Raw genomic sequence first — 20,559 nt, 5'->3', positions numbered from 1 at the left:
AGGCGGAAACAAGCCCTAGAGACTGCCGTCTCTGCAAGTTTTATGTAAATTTAATGGATTTAAAAAAAAATACCAGTTCCATTTACAGCCAGCTTCAAAATACAGAGAAACTAATTTTAGAGATTTTCTAATTGGCACTCTTAATCAGAGTGCTAAAAACTAAAACAAGCAAACAAGCAAGTGATCATGGCAACTGATTGCCACAGGCTTCTGCCTTCCTCCCAGTAGGATATTTGCTCCAAGCTGCCCACTGCTATTGACACAGCAGCAGAAGATGGGAGTAGAAGTGAAACAGAAAAGCAAGAGCTTATTTCTCACTATGCCTCTTAACCTCTGTATTGTTCTTTCCTGTGTTTCTCTCAATCTGATTTGTTTTTAAAGCCTGCTTCAAGTTATCACCCATCACAATATCAACTTGCTCAAGTGCTTACAAAGACCAAGCAATTAATTTCGAAATGCTGAGGCAGGCTGCATCTGTGAGGTAGCTTAGCATTAAGGATGCCTATCAGCACTGCTAGCCCACCCTTTATTGTTTACCTTATTTTAAATAACTTAAACCATTTTAACTCTCAAGGCAGGGCTCTGGTATCTCTATTCCCACAACTCCCAGCCATGCTTAACCCAGTAATGCATGTTTCAGCATTTATTCTTCTCCTCTCACTTATGTCGCTTCATTTCTCCCAGTTCCAAAGCCCTCTATTCTCCTGCTGTCTATCTGCTTCAAAAAGTGGGTGGGACTGCTCATTGTAATTAACTCCTGCAAATGACAGTAATGTAATGCCATTAACAGAGTTCCCAACTTTAGTTATTCACATTAAACCTGAACAGGTTTTATAAAAGAAAACTATTATCCGCATTATTCAGAAACTATAGTGTCTACGAGAGCTACTTGAAAGAGATTAAACTGAAATCTTTCTTTGACTGAAAATTGCTGCTTTCTAAATTTAAACATTTTGTAGAGATGGAATTCTATTTCCGCAAATTTTCTGTGAAAAATATTGTCTGTAGCCTTCCTAAATTCTACCAGTTCAAGTAGATCGTCACCAGAAAACTTGTCTTCCTTCAAGGTTCCTGCCATCCCTTGCGCTGCTCAGCAGCCCATGCCATAGCCTGGTGAGGACGTTGAGGAGCTTTTAAGCAATGTGCCAGGTTGTCACATGGGGTGACAGGCTGCCCAGGCTTTTGTGGACAATATTGAAGTTTGGAGTTCTGTTCCAAATCTGAACAGAAGCCAAATGAGAAGCATCAAATACTCCACACAAAAAAGAAAAGAAGCAACCTCTCTCAGGCACTGTCACATTACTAAATGCTTTATCAGTCACTTATCTGGCACTTTTTCCAAAGTGGCTTCCAGCCTGAAAACCTTCAGCTAGAATATAACATTCCTTCAGCAGGAATTTATATAAATTATTTTACGAAACAGAAGGAGAACATTCTTCTTGCACTGTTTTCCTCAGACAACGTCCTTTCATAGTCCCCCTCATTCTTCCTATGTTACTGCTGCCAGAGCATTTCCCATGTCCCATTCCGTGTCACTGTCAGTGCTGCAGATGGTCACAGCCTGTCACTCAGCCCATACTGGAGAGCTGAATCACACGTTTGAGGCTGGCAGCTCCAGCCACCACAAAGGGAAGTGTCAGAAGAGGGCTACAGCTGGAGGTGACGGAGAAATCTGGCATGCCTCCTGTCTCCTGCTTGATTTTTTTCGCTTTTCTTTAGAAACCTCCACTGTGCCTCACCTACCAGCACAGAGAAGGGGAACCTAGAAAAGACTACCCGCGCCTTTCATAGCAAAGTCCAACCTTTCCTGCTGCACTTACCTGGCTCTAGTAGAAGCTCAAACAAAATAGTTTCCCAAAGTTGTAATTCAACTCACAAAAACTCCTGGCAGCTTTACAGATGTGTATACGCTATTATGCCAGCTGCCAGCACCCTAAATCCTGAAGTACTCTTGAAAAGGACTGACGGCAGCTGGAGCATCCACCAGCACCCCACAGTCACCACACCGAGCACTAGGGCTGCCTGACCCCGCGGTGTGAGGATGCTAAACATCTCAACTTTATTCTTCTCACAGACCCCGTGAGAGTGCTTTAGAGATGAACTCCTTTATCATTCCTTATCACTAAACATCAAGAATGTAACAGTTCTCCAAGTCACAACCATAAGGTCCATCAGCTGGGACTTAAGAAAGGTCTTTAAACACAGAGAGCAGGAGGAGCCACCAAATGAGACAACTTCCAGAACAACTGAGTAACTTAGAAATCTTAGGTAAAGGTGCAGAGAAAGTGAAAGCAGGCCTGGTCCTTAATGCAAGCGAGAAACATTACCTTGTCTGTGGTCATCACGTACAGATTTTCTTGGGTTCGGTCAAGGACCAGATCATTCTTTATGGGTTTGTTTAGTTCAACAGTAAGAGAGCTGTACTCGGTTGCAATGGATGACAGGAACACCTATTTCAAAGGAGAAGAAAAGGTGTTTAATGTTGCTTTTCCTTCCCCCAAATATCAGTATATTATAGCTGGCTACTGCTGTAGAATACAATTAAAAAATGTTTCTATAAATACATTATCAGCAAGAGGAGGGCTACGAGGAATTTCCACCATTCATTGGATGGGAGAGGAAACATAGTGACAAAGGCTGAGGAAAAGGCTGTGGAACTTAATGCCTTCTTTGTCTCAGCCTTTAATAAGTACGATTGTTCTCAGCTCAGCACCCTGAGCTGGAAGACAGGGAGCAGAATGAAGCCCCCATAATCCAAGGAGAAATGGGTTAGCAACCTGCTACACCACTTAGACAAACACACAAACACAAGTCTATGGGGCCATATAGGATCCACCCAAGAGTACAGAGGGGGCTCGTGGAAGTGCTCACCAAGACACTTTCAATCGCTTATTAACAGACCTGGCTAACCAAGGAGGTGCCAGTCGACAGAAGGTCAGCAAATGTGATGCCCATGATGAAGAACCAGAAGGAGCATCTGAGGAATGACAGGCCTGTCAGTCTGACCTCAGTGCTGGGCAAGGTTACGGAGCCGAACATCTTAAGCGCTATCATGCAGCATGACAACCAGATGATCGGGCCCAGTCAGCATGGGTTTAGGAAAGGCAGGTCCTGCTTGACTAACCTGATCTCCCTTCTATGACAAAGTCACCCACTTCGTGGATCAGGGAAAGGCTGTGGATGTTGTCTACTTAGATTTTAGTAGAGTCTTTGACACAGTTCCCCACAGCACTCTCCCGGAGAAATTGGCTGCTCATGACTTGGATGGGCATACTCTTCACTGGATAAAAAAACTGGCTGGATGGCCAGGCTCAAACAGTTGTACATGGAGGCAAAGCTAGTTAGCAACCAGTCACAAGTGGTATTTGCCGGGTCTCAGTATTGAATATACCCAGCTATGATTACTGAACATGAGCCAGCAGCGTTCCCAGGTGGCTAAGAAGGCCAATAGCACCTGGGCCTGTAACAGAAATAGTGTGGCCAGCAGGACCAGAGAATTGATTCTTTCTTTGTCCTCAGCAGTGGTGAGGCCACACCTCAAATACTGTGTCCAGTTTTGGGCCCTTCATTACATGAAAGACATTGAGGTCCTGGGGTGCGTCCAGAGAAGAGCAATGAAGCTGGTGAAGGGGCTGGAGAACAAGTCTTACGAGGAGCAGCTGAGGGAGCTGGGGTTGTTTAGCCTGCAGAAGGCAGAGGGGAGACCTTATTGCTCTGTACAACTACCTGAAAGGAGGTTGTAGCAAGGTGGGTTGGTCTCTTTTCCCAAGTAACAAGCAACAGGACAAGAGGGAATGACCTCAAGTTGCAGCAGGGGAGTTTAGCTAGCATATTAGGAAATATTACTTCACCAAAAGGGTTGTCAAGCATTGGAACTGACTGCTGAGGGAAGCGGTGGTGCCACCATCCCTGGAGGTATCTAAAAGATATATGGACGTGGTACTTAGGGTCATGGTTAGTGGTGAACTTGGCAATGTTAGGCTTATGGTTGGGCTCAATGATTTTAAAGATCTTTCCTAAACTATAATGATTCTAAGATTACTGAAAATCCTGTGTTTATTCAAGTTCACAAATTCATTTAAGGCAAAACATTTTGATTTGAAGTATATGGCATCAAAAGCAGCAAGCAAAACATAAAAGTCATGAAAAGAAATTGCTCACTGCTCACAATCACTAATATTTGCATATTTCTTTTGTAAATACTGATTTGTTTTAGCACTACAAATTTAAAATTCTCTACTCGGAGCCTTTGCACTTGAAGGTGTTCAAATTTGTTGTCTTCCCTTATGGTAACCAGTAGTTTCAACTTGCAACCAATGTAGTGGCGCACGATTATCTCTTCCCTTCAAGCAAAAGATGGTGTTTGGTGTTGAATTCCTAACACCACAAGCACCTGAACCCTTGAGCCCCACACCACACAGTCAGAATTTAGCAGAGCTCCAGCCGGAGCTTTGTATTGCCATCTCTATTCACCGAATGGTCAGAATGATTACAAAATGAAAAGCTGCTCTTAAACTAGTAAGGGCTTGAATAGAGATAAGGCTAGAGCAGCTGTTAGATTACCTGAGGCTGCTTACATAGGGCCCTCAGTATGTATCTAATCCCTTGGGAAAAGTGTCTTTCAGGCGATGCTAATTCAATCTGGGCATTGGATAGCTGAGGTACATTAGAAATAATGTGGTTTTTCTTTGAAATTAAAAATACCAAGCTCCAAGAGAATTTGCCCCTGGTATGTGATCTTATAAATCACATTTACTTTCAGAGCAGAAGTACACTATCACAACCATTTCTGACCTTTTAAACACCTTCTAGTCTTCTGAGTCCAGTTTGTTACCTTAAGAATTTTACCATCCGACGTTCCCAGAAAGGCCACGGTGTGCCCGTTCTCCACAGCCACAGTGACAGCCGTGAGATTCATTCCTTCTTTTTGCAGTACCGGCTTCTCTATAACACCATTCTTACTTCCCAAAAGGTATGGCAAGTGTTCTGAGCCACAGGGGAAATTTTTGCTTGCATTCTAATAAGGAATAGCAATACAGAGCAATGTTAAACATTCAGATCACTAATTCCGAGATAAGAATGAAGAGCAACCCTATTACTAGATGGTATAATACCCCTCAGACATAGAGGAGTAAAAAAGAGAGAAATGGATTGCCTAGCCATTTTTCCCCAGCCAACAGGCAGTGATCAGAAAATAGCCTGCTAATTGCAAACTGCTTCAATGCTTTCACTTTCCAGGAGACACAGAGAAATATTTTTTATTCTATCTCATTATAGCAGCACAGCTTAAAAAGTAACCAGTTCTTTTAATGAAAATGAACCCAACATAGATCGGGTTGACCAAATTTATGTTGAAGACTTTTTAAAAATGATATTTTGTTTCACAATTTGATGAATTCGTCTAAGGAACTATCCATAGACAAGCAACCAACTGGCAACTATCTCGTGAACTTCAGCACATTCTCTTTTCACTGGGCTTTAATCCTGATCTGCAGAGAGCGCCACCAGAATGAAGTTCATTCACATCTTGCCTTTCCCGCTATATCTGGTAATGAGATTGCCTTTCTGATCTGAATCCACACCTCCTTTTCTGCTGAAAGCTAGGACTGATCTACTTGTCACACTCAGGATTTCTGTTTGATGTTCATCTCAGATGTAGGGTACTGTGGTAAGTAACACTGCTGTTTGGAAGCAAGAAGTGTTCTTTTGGCTTCTTATCAGTGCTAGCAACTTACGGTGCAGAAGGCGGCTGTGGTTTCATGAGATGAAGGATTCTGGGTCAACACCACCATAAGGCATTCCCATGCCCCATCTCTCTGGCTGTTCACTCCTGCCCTTGGACTGTAGCACACTACTTCCCAAGCTGTGCTCAAACAGCTGCTTATGCAAGTGCATAACTTGCTCAGGGTGGGGAATTAAGACACCCTTATCAAAGCTGGCTGAGTTTTTAAGATAATTCAATTCCACAACCCAGTTTAGGGTTAGCTGCAGTAATGAATGGCATGCAAAAGTAGGTTTAGTTGTGTGGACAAAACCGCCATAAAGTAAACAGAGATACTGAAAACTGCCTCCTAGACATGCAGCTAGAAATTGAAGAACGGTATCTGGAGGGGTGTAACAGTGTCCTCCAAAAATCTCATAGCCAAAGTAATGACAAGTCATAAAAAGAAGAGGAGGATAGACATCATGCTGTGGAAGTATTTTGAGACAGAGCAACACATGAACACTACCTGAATATAAGAAACATGTATTTCCAGTGTCTAAAAATTCAAATCCAAGTACAAAACAACACTGAATTCTAGATACCATCTGTAAGATTCTTCATACCATTTAAAAACTTTATCAATATGTTAGCCGAGACCAGAATTGTCTATAGTGATCATCTGGAAGCTGATCATGGGCGTTATAAATCATTGCATTGGACTCAGTAATTTCCATACCAGGAAGAACCCTTTAACATAAATGCTTTTATGAAACCAATACTCATCTTTCAGAAGACATCAAATCTTTTTTAAAAAATTATGACTATCTTGCCATTTATTGCCTGACCTGTTCTGCAACACCCCCAACCATCTTCCATTTCTATAGTGAATCCAGCTATTGAGTTTTCAGTCATCTGATCTCACCATAGTTTAGCTCAAAGCCACCCAAAACCATGCAGCTGTATATTCTTCCAGTAATTGTAACACAGATTCTAAAACCCGATACGGATATTACCAGTCCATGTGCTGCACACGGGTTTTCTGCTGCAAAAAGTTTGTAAAACGAGCTGGTGTTCTTTTTAGTGTAGCAATCATTCCGGTTTTTCTCCATCTTTTCATTGATGTGCCGCAAGGAAAACACACACATGGCAGATTTTAGAGATCCGTTATCTTTGTTTACTTTGCTGAAGAGTGCAAGAAGAACTTTGTCATCTGAGAGAGGATCCATAGTTTGTCTCTGCTGAGCCATGCTCTCAGCCAGCTCTTCTCCTGGGGTAGTGATGTAAGCAGAATGACAGTGGTCATAGGCACCATCACCATCTTTGCAACCTAAGTCCATTTCAAAGTAGGAATAATAATGGGCATCATCTTTGCACAGACGTGCAATCAGTGTGCGGTTATTGACGGGCTGTTTCTCTTGCTGATTAAAAATAAAATAAACATAATTTTTGTCCTCAAAGACTGCCACAAATTGTTGTGTGCTTGACGAGTGATAAGCTGACTTAACAGCTGCTGAGTCTGTATACATTTCAAAAATGTCTTTCCCATCCCTTTCGTAGAGTTGCCGAGTGCTGATTATTATTCCATTATCATTTGGTCCATTCCCTTTCCCAACAAACATCACTCTGTCATTATTCAAGGAAGTGATCAACCCCACAGTTGGTACATTCTCATCATTGCTTGCTACAAAGGACTTCTCTCCGCTACTGTCCACATAATACTTCCTTATACTAATGTCTTCTAGATCTCTGATGGCACAGATTCCCTTAAAAAGGCTTCCACATACCACAATTGTGTTATCCGCCTTATTCAGCAACAATAATTTGTTGTAATTGTCAGTCAGTACTGCCTCTTTACATTGATTTTCATCAATGGGAGGTGTGCACTTCTTGTTGTCCTTGCTTGGACCTGTTTCTACAGACCTTATTACATCCAGGTTTTCTGTAAGCTGATACAGAGCATTTACTACTCCCAAATAAATTATTCCAGTGTCATTATCCACTGTCAGATGATTTAGCTCTGTAGCACTCTGAAAACTCAGTTCCTCGTTTCTGGACAAGGTGACGCCAAAACAGCTCAAAATGCTCAGTGTCCACATCCATAAAGCCATTTCTATGTAATACCTAAAAAGAGAAAAAACAGAGGAATATCAAACATACTGATAAATAAAATTTATTCAAAATTCAACAATGTGAGATTCTTTTTCTTTCATGATTTCAGACAAATCTTTATGAATGTGTAGACACCATGAAGATTATTGAAAGCCTCAAATCCTGTTAATTGCTGAGCTATTTAATATTTTGGGGATTAAACAAGGTCATATACCTAATTGATTATCACATAACAAATTAGATAATCAATCCTATGATAAAGCACAATGAGAACAGCAGACAAGTTAAAACACACAGCACATCACAAAGTGGTAGTGCTTCTCCAGACAGCTTCATGCTGTGTGAACCATTGATTTTTAGGATTGTAAAAATAAGCTGGAGAATCCCGGCATTTCAGGTGGCTCCTCCATATCAGAGGGAGAGAATTTACATAAAAATGTTTGAGACATTCGGAGAAAAAAAACCCTTCCATTGACTACAAGTAAGTCTGGATCTGGTTGCTGATGCTCATAGAGAAGGCATTACCCTAATCCTTCATCAATGTAAAGCTGGAAGCTGGTACAGCCTTTAATATGCATCACTGCCTTTGACTGCTGGTATGCATTACAGTGCAACACGTCAATTCACTTGAGTGCTTTAACTTAATAGTTTCAAATCTGTATTAAGAACATCACTTAGAATTTTATGGAATTAAGATTCTCTTACTGGGTTGTTTTTCGCCAGAATTTTTACTTCCCAAGTAGATCACCTGGCTGTTTGGAATTAGACATAGACCTTCTTAAACTTGTAAGAAGGGGTCTAATTTTAACCTGAACAGTTAAATGAAGAGGTAAGTCCCAATTGGCTTCCTGCACACACGACATTTGGTCAATGTTTTCTGCAATTGTTTTGTTCTCTGAGTAGAAAACAGAAGGTGGCATGCTTGGACACACCGATGCTAGAGGGAAAAGAGAAGTACTGAAAAACAAGCAAGATCCACAGTATTTTTATTTTCAAAGTTGGCTGTGTGACTCCATATTCTGATGAGGAAAGAACCTGTAAACTTACAGGGAAACTCGAGTTAAACCTGAAAATATCTGTAACTGTGAAAAGAAAGGAAAACATAAAACCAGAGAAAAGAGAAGCATTTAACAAAGTAATCTAAAAGGCAAAAGCCTTGTAGGAAGAGGAAATAAAAATAATAATAAAAGAAACATGCTCCTGTGTCAGCTATAACTTCTGCTTTGGCAGTAGCAAGAGCCTCTGGTGGGATGTGAAAGAGAATTGCCTGAACCATCATTTACACTGAGTAACTAAGATTAAACATCAACAACTGGGCTGCAAAAGCTTGTGCAGGGAGGGAAGGACTCTTGTTGTGAGCACAAGCCATCTGCCAGCTCCCCAAATCATCCCAGCATTATCAGCAATGCAGAAAGACAACTCCTGCCCTTCAGCATTGACTGTGTTTTGCTCGTCTACAGAGGAAACGTGCAAGTAATGGTGAGAAAAGCTTTTCTAAAACCAGAGTGATTCTAACTTCTAAAACCCCAAAATCTACTAAATGTAGCTCAGGATAATAATGAAGACATAATATAAGGCTAAATCCAATCCTGTTTTGTTAAAGCTCTCATGTACAAAACTGAGTAGCTAACTGTAAAATGAAGTAGAAGAAAAGAAAGCACATTACTGACAGCACAAGCCTGACTTCTAATGATAGGCTGACCTCATGACAGTGACCAAGAAAAGGCTAAGAATTATAACCCATTCTTCCAACACATGGACTTCAGCACACGCCTTGCAATGTAATGAAGTGTTGCTCTATACAAGAACCTTAGACCTACGCTAAGGAACCCAGAATTCTGATATTATTTGTCAGAAACTCCTCTTTGCTTCCTGCTCCTGATATTATTTGTCAGAAACTCCTCTTTGCTTCCTGCTCCCAAGCACCTCAATTTTCGAACAAGCATTCATCCCAGTTCACATCTCCATGGCTAAATGGTATGTCATAATGCATGCCATCTATTTTCAAATATTTTACCTTATAGTTATATGCAATGAAATAAAAAAAAGAACAGCTTGACATATTACTGCAATGTTGTTTCATGAAAGTTTTATCATTCTACTATCTATTGGACAAAGATCAAATGCCAAAAAATTCTGATTCATTTGTTCCTGTTTTCCCCACAAGGTAATTACTGTTAGATTATCATCTCTGCTCTCAGTCAAAAAAATCCATAAATAGCTCTAGTTATAAAATATGACTCGAATGAATGGAAAATAATTTATTGTACCTAACGTCTGTACTTGGTTGGCTTCCATCTCCATTCATTTCAGTGGATTAAAAACTTATTTTGTCCATTTGTGGCATGCAGCTTAATGACACAGAGGCTGCACTCACAGGACATCTGTCCTCATCCCATGAAAAGAATGAAGAGCCTTCCTGGTTGATGCCAGAGCCAGGATTTAAGGAAAAATACATTCTGCATCTCTAAAGGAGACTCTTAAAGGCGTAATTAATCTCTCTGTACAAAAGTGGGTAGAGCTTCCTCCCTACTCTTTGCTGCCTCATTTAGTTATCAAATTTCGTGCTAAAATTATTCAGAAGTAAATGCATTTTCCCGTAATTCTGCCCCTTTTTTTTCGACATTTAGTCCCTGCCACCCTGCTCTCATGCCAAACATTGTCAGAACTCTATACCACATAACAGTTCTTCATTCTCTGTACCTATTGGTTTCATTTCCCCTCCCTCCACTTTCAAAGGAAACAGCAAACAAAAATTAAATATGCTATGGAAAAGATCCAGAATGAAAGTCCCATGCAATTCTCAAATACCAGGCTTACGGAAAGAAAAAAGCAAACAAAATTAAATGAGATGCACTACAACTACAGCTCATCCTCACCTGATCTTAAATTAATTGGGGAGTAGCATCTGGAGGAATCTCGCTATGGCCAGCTGGTGTGGTAGGCCCTACAGGGATACTGTCATCACCAGTGCCCTACTAAGTTAGGAAATGTATCAAGGAAGAGTTTGTTGTTGTGAAAAACTTCTGTTTTAAATTAACAAGTCACAGCAACACAAGAGTAAGAAGTTCAGGCTGGTGCATGGAATCCTAAGTGTTCAGCATGGCAAATGTATTTCCAATGGCTTAATCACATACTTTAATTTCATATGGGCCCGGGTGGCTTAGTTAAAGTCATGTCCTGGTTCTGAGAGCACACATACATCCTTGGACTCTTAGTTTTAAACCCTTGACAGACTCAGGATAAAAGAAGCCAAACAGAGCAGTGGACCACACCTTTTTTTCTCACTCTCTCAAAGTCTTATCTCCATCTTGCCTCTTGCTCCTCACTCCCATGATATAATTAGAATCATCTTTATCACTTTCCCATCAAGTTTACCTGAATTGCGAAGTAATTTCCTTTTCAGATTCCTCCTTTCATCACTGATTCCCTATCCCCTCCTCCATCTCAAAACATACTCCTGATTTATACACTTTACAGGCAACCGAACATGATTTTGATGAATATCGTAGAAGGATAGCAGTAATAATAAACACATTTCTAAAGCCAAAAAATAAAAACTACTGTAAAAAGGTGCATGTTAATTAAAAAGAAAGTGCGGAAAACATACAGCCCCTCCCCAGAAACTTGACAGGTGACAAGGAAAATGGGATGTCAGTGACCAAGCGCTTCAAAAGAAACCCACCAAAAAAAAGCCATCTTGCTGCTTACGAGAAATCTGAAACTGTAGAAGTCATGTGCAGGTAATGCAGAGCACCCAGGAGAACACTTCATACAGGGGAACCGCCTTAAAGTGATGCTGTGTTGGAATGACACAGCTAGCAGCTCAGCCCCACTGCTAGCTAGATCGATTTTAATTTAAGTACACATAACTTTGTCTTTCTACTCAAGCAAGACCAATAACCTTAAGCAAGTCAATTCTTCAAAAGCATGCAGAAAACAAAGAGCATCTATAATCTACAAGTACAAAGTGAGTTACAAATTGACTTCTGAATGCTATAAATACCCTTAAGAATTCACACTAGCAACATGCTGACATGGATGTGGCAGATGTTTTCCTCCTTCAATGCACAATCATCTGCTGTACTGGTATAAAGGAACTTTCAAATTTTCAGCCATCCCCAGTCACCTCTTTTTGGTCTTCAAATACAACTTAGGCTTTACATTATTTCACTTCTCTCATTCATTTCAGTTGAAGTGAAAGAATACCAAGTTTTGCCTGAAACTGGATTAACTGACAATTAAACCAAGTGATATTCCCATAAATGGTGGGCAAGAAAGTCTTCAGTGAAGGAATAATCTCACCAGTTTAGCTTCTGTGTTTTTTTTTGCAGAGTTGTTCCTCACTAACCATATATATACACATATGTATATACACACATACATACACACACTCAGAATTAAACTGTTACCTGACCTTATCCAGACAAAGTTTCGTTATGTGAAATTCTGGGTCTAGAGACAAAGCCTTCTGCCAAGAGAGACAGGTACTGATGTGCTTTAAACAGTAAGTGATACACAGAACTATGAGCCTCACTGCAAAGTTTCCTTTAATCATGGAGCCTCAAAAGACTCAAAAGTGGTTAAAAAAAAAAAAAAAAAAAAAAAAGGTAAAAAGGCCAACATTTGCAACATAAGAAAGGTAAAAGTCCAAAGACTGTACCCCAATGGCTTAGAGAGTCTGTGAAAGAGGAAAAAAAATTCATTACTCCCTCAACTGGGTAACTTTGTTTTTAGCTTCCAGTAGGTTTGCCATGTGTCAAAAAGAATTCAGCTTTCATTTTTAAGCTAAAAGGAATTCAGAACAGAAATTGGAGAATGCGTGTGAGGCAGGGGATGAGCAAATTTTCAGTTTGGATTTCAAAGCCTTTAATTCTGTGAGAACTGTAGGTAAATGTGAGTACTCTTCTATCCAGCAGCAACTTTTATTACTATTTCCTAAAGCCAGTGAACAATGGAGCTTGCTGGTTCAGAGAAGAAATCATCTGGAAAAACACTCAGTGGGATTGAAACCCCTTTCCTAAAAGAAGGGCAAAATGCTGGAAAAGCTTTGGAGAGAGAACTTATATTGCTGACTATGGCATAGGTCCAAAATTGGCTTAGCAGAACCGCCAATAATAGCGATCACTGTGATGAGTGTCAATAGCTTTAGTTGTGATGGTTTGCTGTCAGCAGGTGGGACCTGTGGGTCAGTGAACTGAGGGAGGTCACTGCCAGAATGAAAAAACAATATCCATTTCAATATAGGCTGTGATAGCCTGTACTGCTCAAACATAAAAGGAGTAATTTCCTTCTCTTTTACTGCTCTTCAAAACACAATTTGCTAAGATGCAGGGCATTCTTTTATGGGACAAACCATCCCACACGGTGGAAAAAGTGGCAAAAAATGGACAAATATTTATAACATAGATTTTGTTCCTGATGTAGAAGGCAGAAGTTTTGCTTGCTTTCACAAGGCAAATTCTCAACTGTTTTTCTTATTTTTTTTTGAGTAATTTTCAATAATATAAGGTGGGTTTTAAAAATATGATTAACAGTTATATTGATATGGATCTTCTTTTACAAGACCGTTTGGAAATTATGGAATTGCCAAGGAAATAACGAATGTTACACCCTCAGTCTCTGCGCGTTCTGCAAGGGACTGCAATCCCCAGGTAAAACAAATGGAAGACACATGGAACCACAAACTCAAGTTACAAAACCCAGTGTTTTCTATATCATGGTTTTATCTGGCAAGAATCAGTCAGCTGTGCTCTGGGTCCTAAAGAGGAATAAACCTATTGCTTGTGCCTGCAACATCAGCAGAGGCAAGTGGTGGCTCGAAGAGGAAAATGTGCACAGGACAGTTCCCCTGGGAAAGGGGAACAGGGACGATCCTTACATCACTCTGGAAACTCTCATCTTTCAGAAGACCTGGGGTATCAGCAGCAAAAAAAGCTCAGATAACTCACTCCCTGAGAGAGTCCATTAACCCAAGTGGACTCCGAGGCATCCCACAGCCTGGCTAGCTGAGGGCTCAAGGGCAAAAGGATGTGGTTTGAAAGGATGAAGCAGTGTTGCACGAACAAGGCCATCCAAGGCAAATTTTGAAGACTTTTCTTGACCTTTACTTACAAGGTCATCCCCATGAATTTTGAAAATCTGTACCACCAGTCATGTTACCGAAAATCCAAAGATCACTAAACCTTCCTCACGTCTTATGATCTCCGAGCAGGTAGGGAGGGGATTAAGCAGAGGACCTCATTCAGCTCTAATATATCTGGCAACTATAGTAAAACAGCATTGCCACATACAGACAACCCAAAAGAGAAATGTTTTCCTGTTCCAACATAGAAAAGATTTCTCCAGACACTGCAATCGAATTACCAGCTGAGAAGCAGAGTGTCTTTTCACAGTAGGACCTGTACCCACTAGCATCTCAGCATCTCTCCACTAAGGGCCCTCATAAACTTGGTGCAAAATTGGTAGAATTGAGTCAAAAGTTCAAGTGGGGCAAATAGCTAGCAAATGCAGTGTTGACATTAATAACTATTTAATTAACTTCAAGCTACATTAATAACACTATTAGTGGTCTGAAGCAAAACCTTTCATGCACACCTGAACTCCAAAGTATTTAATATTCCGAACCTGATCCAAATTCAGAGCAAGAGGGAGCAATGTGAGTCAATTTTTCAACCAGGAGTCACTCAAAAGAACATTAACAACAGGTAATGGGACTCAGAAAATGCACGCTTACGTATTTTGTAATCACACTCAAGAATTTCCAATAATGTGCTGTCTCTGCAACATCAGCAGGTAAACAAAAAAGAAGAGTAGTGCTTCGCAGGTTTATATGCACTCTTAGAAGCAGAACTATGATACTCAAAGTTGCATTCTAATGAATTTCTTTGTCTACCACAGCCAGGCCTGGCAGAGTTTTCATCATGAAAATCTTTTATACTGTAGACTCTGCTATAGTTCAAGTGTACAGATTTTGCTGCTCTTACAAATTAAAACAAAAATTATTTTAAGTCAAACTATCTTCATGAGTTCACAGTGCCAAGAAGCTTAAAAAAAAGTCAGTAAAAATAGCTGCTGTGGAAAGACCTCATTCCACAGCAGTAGCTGCCAGCAATTACAGAGTATTAACCAGTTTTAGACACAGGTAGTTTATGCCAGAAAGGTCTCTTCAAACCCTAATTTTTACTATGAAGATAAGCATTCATATTATCCCTCAAAGCAGACGGCTGCATATACACTACACAATACAGCCCCATTGATACAGGCAGGAGCACACATAGTGACGGGAAACGCTGAAGAAGCAGACCTGCATTCCTGCCTTCCTGGACCACACTTCCCTTTCAGTCTGGCCTTCCACATTCATCCCTCCATCTTTTTTGTGTTCTTTCAGGAGAAATGAAGCACCCATTTTAATGAGGCCTTGCTTTCTTAGTGTTACAAAGATGTAGTTGATTTGTGAAAAAAGCAGCCAAATGACGTGTTTAATAGCAAGCAGCTGACTCGGCAGGAATCTGAACCCACAGAATCCCCTTTGACCTGCTTCATGGTTTTTTTAAAACCATGAAGTCTCTGAAATACCAAAACTTTAGGTTTTGGGTTTTTTTTTTTTTTTTTCAAATCTCACTGAGCACTAAGCTCACCGATGGCCTGTGAACCAACATTCAGCTGCAACAGTCTGCAGTATGCACAGGACCACAGGTCCCTCCAGACACTCCCAAAGTAGCTTACAGACACTACTGTGTTCCCTGATCGTGCAAATGGCCAAATCTAGGTTGGCCCCAAATGTAAATACCTGCCACGGTGTCTGAGCTGCCCGAGCTTCAAGAGGTATGGCTCTCTGCAGCAACTACTGTGCAAGGCAGCCACAGAAACCCAGCAGAAAGCACGGACCACCCCATGGATACCCACCAGCTCTACATAAGCCCTGGGTTATTTTAGCCCTTCTGCAGCTTGGGAATTTTTTTTTTCTTTCATCTGAGGGACCAGCACAAAATAAGAGCAAGCCTGGAGCATGGGAAGAAAAATCCAGAGGGTTAGGATAGCTTAAATTTGCTGGCTTTCCCTGCACTAATAAGTGCATTACAGCTCAAGGAAAAAAATGCATTTATACTGATAGTAAAAGGACTCTGTGTCACCAGCTCCACACCACAACAACGGATTGCTTGTTTTCAGTACTAAGGTCATCTTCAAGGACTGGTTTTGGACTTCCCCTGGAAGAAACAAGAAAGGAGGCGGATTTTTTTCCAGTGTGGGGGAATCTGAGCATGACCATGTGGAAACAAACACAAACTATTCCAGCTCCTTCCTTGCCAGAACCAGTTCTCCCTTGTAATTAATCATTAATCACACACACACAAATCAAATAAAAAAGAGGACATTTCCAGCATGCGTAAAGCTTTACTTTCCCTACAAACCGCACAAATAGGATTCAAGAGGTCACAAGCAGGCAATCCATCTCACCCTGCCCTCCTCCCTCAAAACAGAAGCACCAAACCACACTCCGGATGTCCAATGCAGCCACAGCTTTTTACAGCAGCATCAGCCCACTTCAGCAACTGCTCAAAGCTACACCACAGCCCTTGCTGACTTGAGTGCAGTGAGAGGAGTGCTGGAAACAGCCAGGAATTTCCTTGCTGGGATATGGCCACATGGGACAGCACATGGACTTTGAAAGCTAAGCAGCATTTTGGTACAAGGCAGAGCTGTAATTTTTTTCTTCCTATATTACATTACAATGTTATGGGACTTAATAGAAGAATCACGTATAATGATAAGGTTGTATGAAATTTATCCCATAAATCAATGAAACACTAATATGGCAAGTAATTCATAAAGGCCTATGCAACAAAACCTGTTTCCCTTAAATCTACCTCTGGCTTGACAATGTTTGCTGTATGATTCCCTGTCTCATCATACTTCTTATTCTTCCTTTTCTCCCAATTTTGCTTTTCCATTTAGGTTTAACAGATTCCCGCATTCTTCATTTTAATGTAGTTATCTGGCTGCACTAGCGATTTATCCAGAACTTCAGAGGTGGGACAGAAGCTCTATGAAAATGGGAAGCTGTCAACCGCACTAAATGGAGTACTACAATATATATTGTACAGAGGCAGCTGATAATGGAAGCCACAAACAGAGAGAGGCAGAGGAGAATGGGTAAAATTCTTGAAAGGGAAAGTTTATTGCATGTCAAGAGCCAAGAAACACATAGCTGAGGAATGGAGAATTTTCCTGGCTTCTGCTGCTGGAGATAAATTGCAAGGGTTTGTCTGGTTCAAGTTTCTTGAATTTCTTTAAACTCTCATTTGGACCATTTGTATGTCCACGGTAGTGTTGCTCATTTTGATTGCTCTGAGACTAAAGATTTGGGGATTTTTTTCCTTTATGACCTTCAAATTAATGTTCATGACAGTTTTTAAAAAGCCCTTTTATTTTCCTCCCTTACACAGCTTTTCATATCTTCTTACAGCTCCTTCTTCTACCTTCTCTTCTTCTCAGACAGCCGTGGAGATTTCCTCTCCTATGGCTGCTGCTACTACAGCTTGAATACTCTTGTGGGAAGCCTCTGATAACAAAGCAGGAGGTAGAAGGAAAAAAAAATAAAGGCGGGGAGGAGAGGAGAGAGAAGAATAAGAACTTTAGGTGATTTTCAGACCCTGATGGGGAGCTCAGTCATACTCACTGCCTCATCGACTTCTTATCTCTTTTCAAACCTCATCTGGAAACACCTCTTTTGTTTCTCGACAGTTTTTTCCTCCTCTTTTGTTTCTTCCTGCTTTTTCAGAGGAAAGGAAAATTGAGAGAGAAATACTTAACTTCATGGCACCTGCTGATTTTACATACTCAGTGTTCACTCCAGATTGAGGAGGAGGAAATATGGGCACAGAAGGGAGGGGTGAACTGGTGTTCTGCTACAGGGACCCAAGAAGAGGTAGCAGTAGATGGTGCAGGTGAAGCAGCACAGTGGAAACGAAAACCTGGGGGGCTGCTTCTACTCACAGATACATAAACTCCTACAGCTGAAAAGGGAGCCAGGAGAAGATGGGGAGATACATGACAACAGAACAAAAACAGCTTGGAGAAGGAGGAGATAAGCCTAGCACATAGTAAATATTTGGAGGGGCTTTTAAGGTAGTGGGGCGATGAGTGAAATAGAATCCACAAGAAAGAGAGCTTGCAGGAAGTTGGATGTGCTAAAATAAATAGTGTACACAGTATAAAGGGTTAAGCACTGGAGAAGTAAACAAATATAGAACAGGTTGTGTGTTACCAAGTCACATTTGATTGCACTTATTCATTTATCCACTGTGGCTTTCAGCTGCCACAGGCAAGAGAAGAAAAAACAGAATTGTAGCATTTTGCCTTGTGTTTACCTTTCCCTGTGGTTTTTCTCTTCTTTTCTTCTTTTTTTTTTTTTTTTTTTTTTAAATACAGACATGAGGCTCATCTAAATGAATGGAGCGTCCCTGGCTCTAACAGAGCAGTGCTGGCTTGCACTGATCCAATCTGCCTGGACAGACACTGCATGCACACCTTCTATGTTTCTATTCATTATATTTCTCTCCAAATTTATATAGCCAGTTAACCAGTAATTTGCACAGACCTGACAGCAGCATCCACCTGTGCCAGTCTATTTAAGGGCCTGTCAGCAAAAGCATTATAAAATCCCCTTTTTATAGATGCATAACACAGTCATAAAATGTGTTTTCCTAGCTTCAGAACTGTCCAACACGATTTCATCTCCAGGAGCACTTTATATCAAAAAAGGAGCATGATACAATGCATAATGAAAATATATTACCGGCCATTTCACACCAAGCCCTGCCTAATCCCTCCAAAACAGAGGTCCTTCCTTTAAAATTACAAGTCTTCGGCCATACTGAACACTACAACACTACAATCTCTGCAGAGTTGCTCTATCACATGTGGGATAGATGTGAATAAACCCAGCCAGTTTGTCTAGGTGGGCTCAGGTCCCACTCCAGCTGAACTTCCCAACAAGGCCAGGAAGTGTCTATGGCCTGCGTCGAGGGTTTTAACAGGACTTAGGTGATGCATAAATTTGCAGAGAATCATGGAATAATTCGGGTTGGAAGGGACCTTCAAAGATCATCTAGCCCAACATCCCTGCCATCGGCAGGGACGTCTTTTATTCAGACAGGTTGCTCAATCAAAGCTACATCCAACCTGACCTTGAAAACTTCCACTGAACAGGCATTCACAACTTCTCTGTGCAACCTGTCCCAGTACCTCGCCACCCTCATCGTCTAATCTAAATCTACTCTCTTTCAGTTTCACACTGTTGTCTCTTGTCCTGTCACTACAGGCCCCAGTAAAAAGCCTCTCTCCCTCTTTCTTATAAGCTCCCTTTAAGCACTGAACAGCCCCCTTCATGCAGGGTACAAGTTTTACTTGGAAATGCTGCTCTCCAGTAAGCGCATGTATATGTATATTTTTGCCCTGCAAAAAACCATACCCATAAGTCACAGAATATGTCCCTGTTACTACTGGTATCAGATTTACAATTTTCTCCCTCTCCTCAAAGGCTTTCAAGAACCACAATCCATGATCCTAAATATCAGAGGATGCAATTTGAGATGCATGGAAGTAAATAGTGACAGACATGCAGACCAGCCCTTCCACTTCTACCAATAATAACCCATGGTTTGGGGGATTTATTTATCTGGATGCTGATTTTGCAACCAAACCATTCTTAAATTGCATTTTAACCTAAACCAACTGCAAGACTCAGAAAAGTATCTTTAAAGAAAAAGAAAGGCGTGGGGAGTAAGCACTGTTTTTGCTGTAAAGAAAACATCTGGTTTCGGTTTCCTAATGCCCAAAGTTGACTCTTCCTAAAGGCTGGTAACTCTAAACCCTCTCTGTCCTTGACTGATGGGCCGGGCGAACCACACTTAAATAAAGGCACAGCATTTTCATGCTTCTGGCAGCACAGTGCACCTTTAAGCTATTGCTTAAATAAGGGCTGCCAAGGCATCCCCTTCAAAAAACACGACAAAGATACAAACCCACAGCTAAAGCCATGCAAACTCTTACTATTTTCTTACCAGAGGAGCTGCAGGACAAGCTGGGCACAGCATTTGCTTTACATGCAGTCCTGCCTGCGGCAATGCCATTTCTTGACCCCATTTCATTTTGATGTTTGAATAAACACAAAGGTATGCCCCATGAAAGTGCCAATGCTAACAAACAGAAGTCTCCACTGAAGCCACTGGCTTCCCACAGACCTGACTTAAAATGCCAGGTATGGTCCTGGTGGCCTGAGCCCACCTGCTCCTTAGTGTTGCATTCTCTGTTGCTGCAGAACACAGTTGGGTTCTGGTTGTAACAAGATGAGTTTCTGCTCTGTGTTTGTAGCAGGCAGAAAGACCACTGCCGGACTGCCCAGCAGCTGGTGGGAACGTTTTTCTTCTCACTGGTAAGCACGTTTGGACACATGAGATAGTAGAGTCAATAAGGGCTGGCTACATTATATGAGGCAAATAGAGAGCAGCATAAATCGTCCTCCTTGCATGACCAGTTTCATCCCACAACCCTAATTATTCAGGCAGCCTCCAAAGACTTCTACTGGGCAGCTTTCATCATGCATCTTCTGAACATTTAGGCTAAATGTTTCTTTTATGGCACTCCCTGATGTGGTTAAAAGGTCTAATCCAAGCATATTTTACAATGTTTGCTTTGTACGTGGAGGACTTTGGGACATACATGTATTTGCATTTTGAATT

The 20,559-nt window shown here is 41.1% G+C and overlaps 1 protein-coding gene across 7 annotated transcripts in view; it reads right to left on the bottom strand.

Moving 5' to 3' along the window:
* PLXNB2 (plexin B2) overlaps positions 1-20,559 on the bottom strand; it is a 261,938-nt gene that overhangs the window by 74,848 nt on the left and 166,531 nt on the right. For all 7 annotated transcript variants that reach the window (XM_054073420.1, XM_054073394.1, XM_054073372.1 and 4 more), the window contains 3 exons: positions 6,718-7,825; positions 4,835-5,017; positions 2,328-2,450 (listed from right to left, as the gene is read on the bottom strand). In XM_054073420.1, the coding sequence (XP_053929395.1) occupies positions 2,328-2,450; positions 4,835-5,017; positions 6,718-7,825 (1,414 nt within the window). The remainder of the gene's footprint in view (positions 1-2,327; positions 2,451-4,834; positions 5,018-6,717; positions 7,826-20,559) is intronic.

The sequence above is a fragment of the Cuculus canorus genome, chromosome 1 (genome assembly GCF_017976375.1).
Source record: "Cuculus canorus isolate bCucCan1 chromosome 1, bCucCan1.pri, whole genome shotgun sequence".
Lineage (NCBI taxonomy): Eukaryota > Metazoa > Chordata > Aves > Cuculiformes > Cuculidae > Cuculus > Cuculus canorus.
This window is presented reverse-complemented; position numbering and strand designations above follow the sequence as displayed.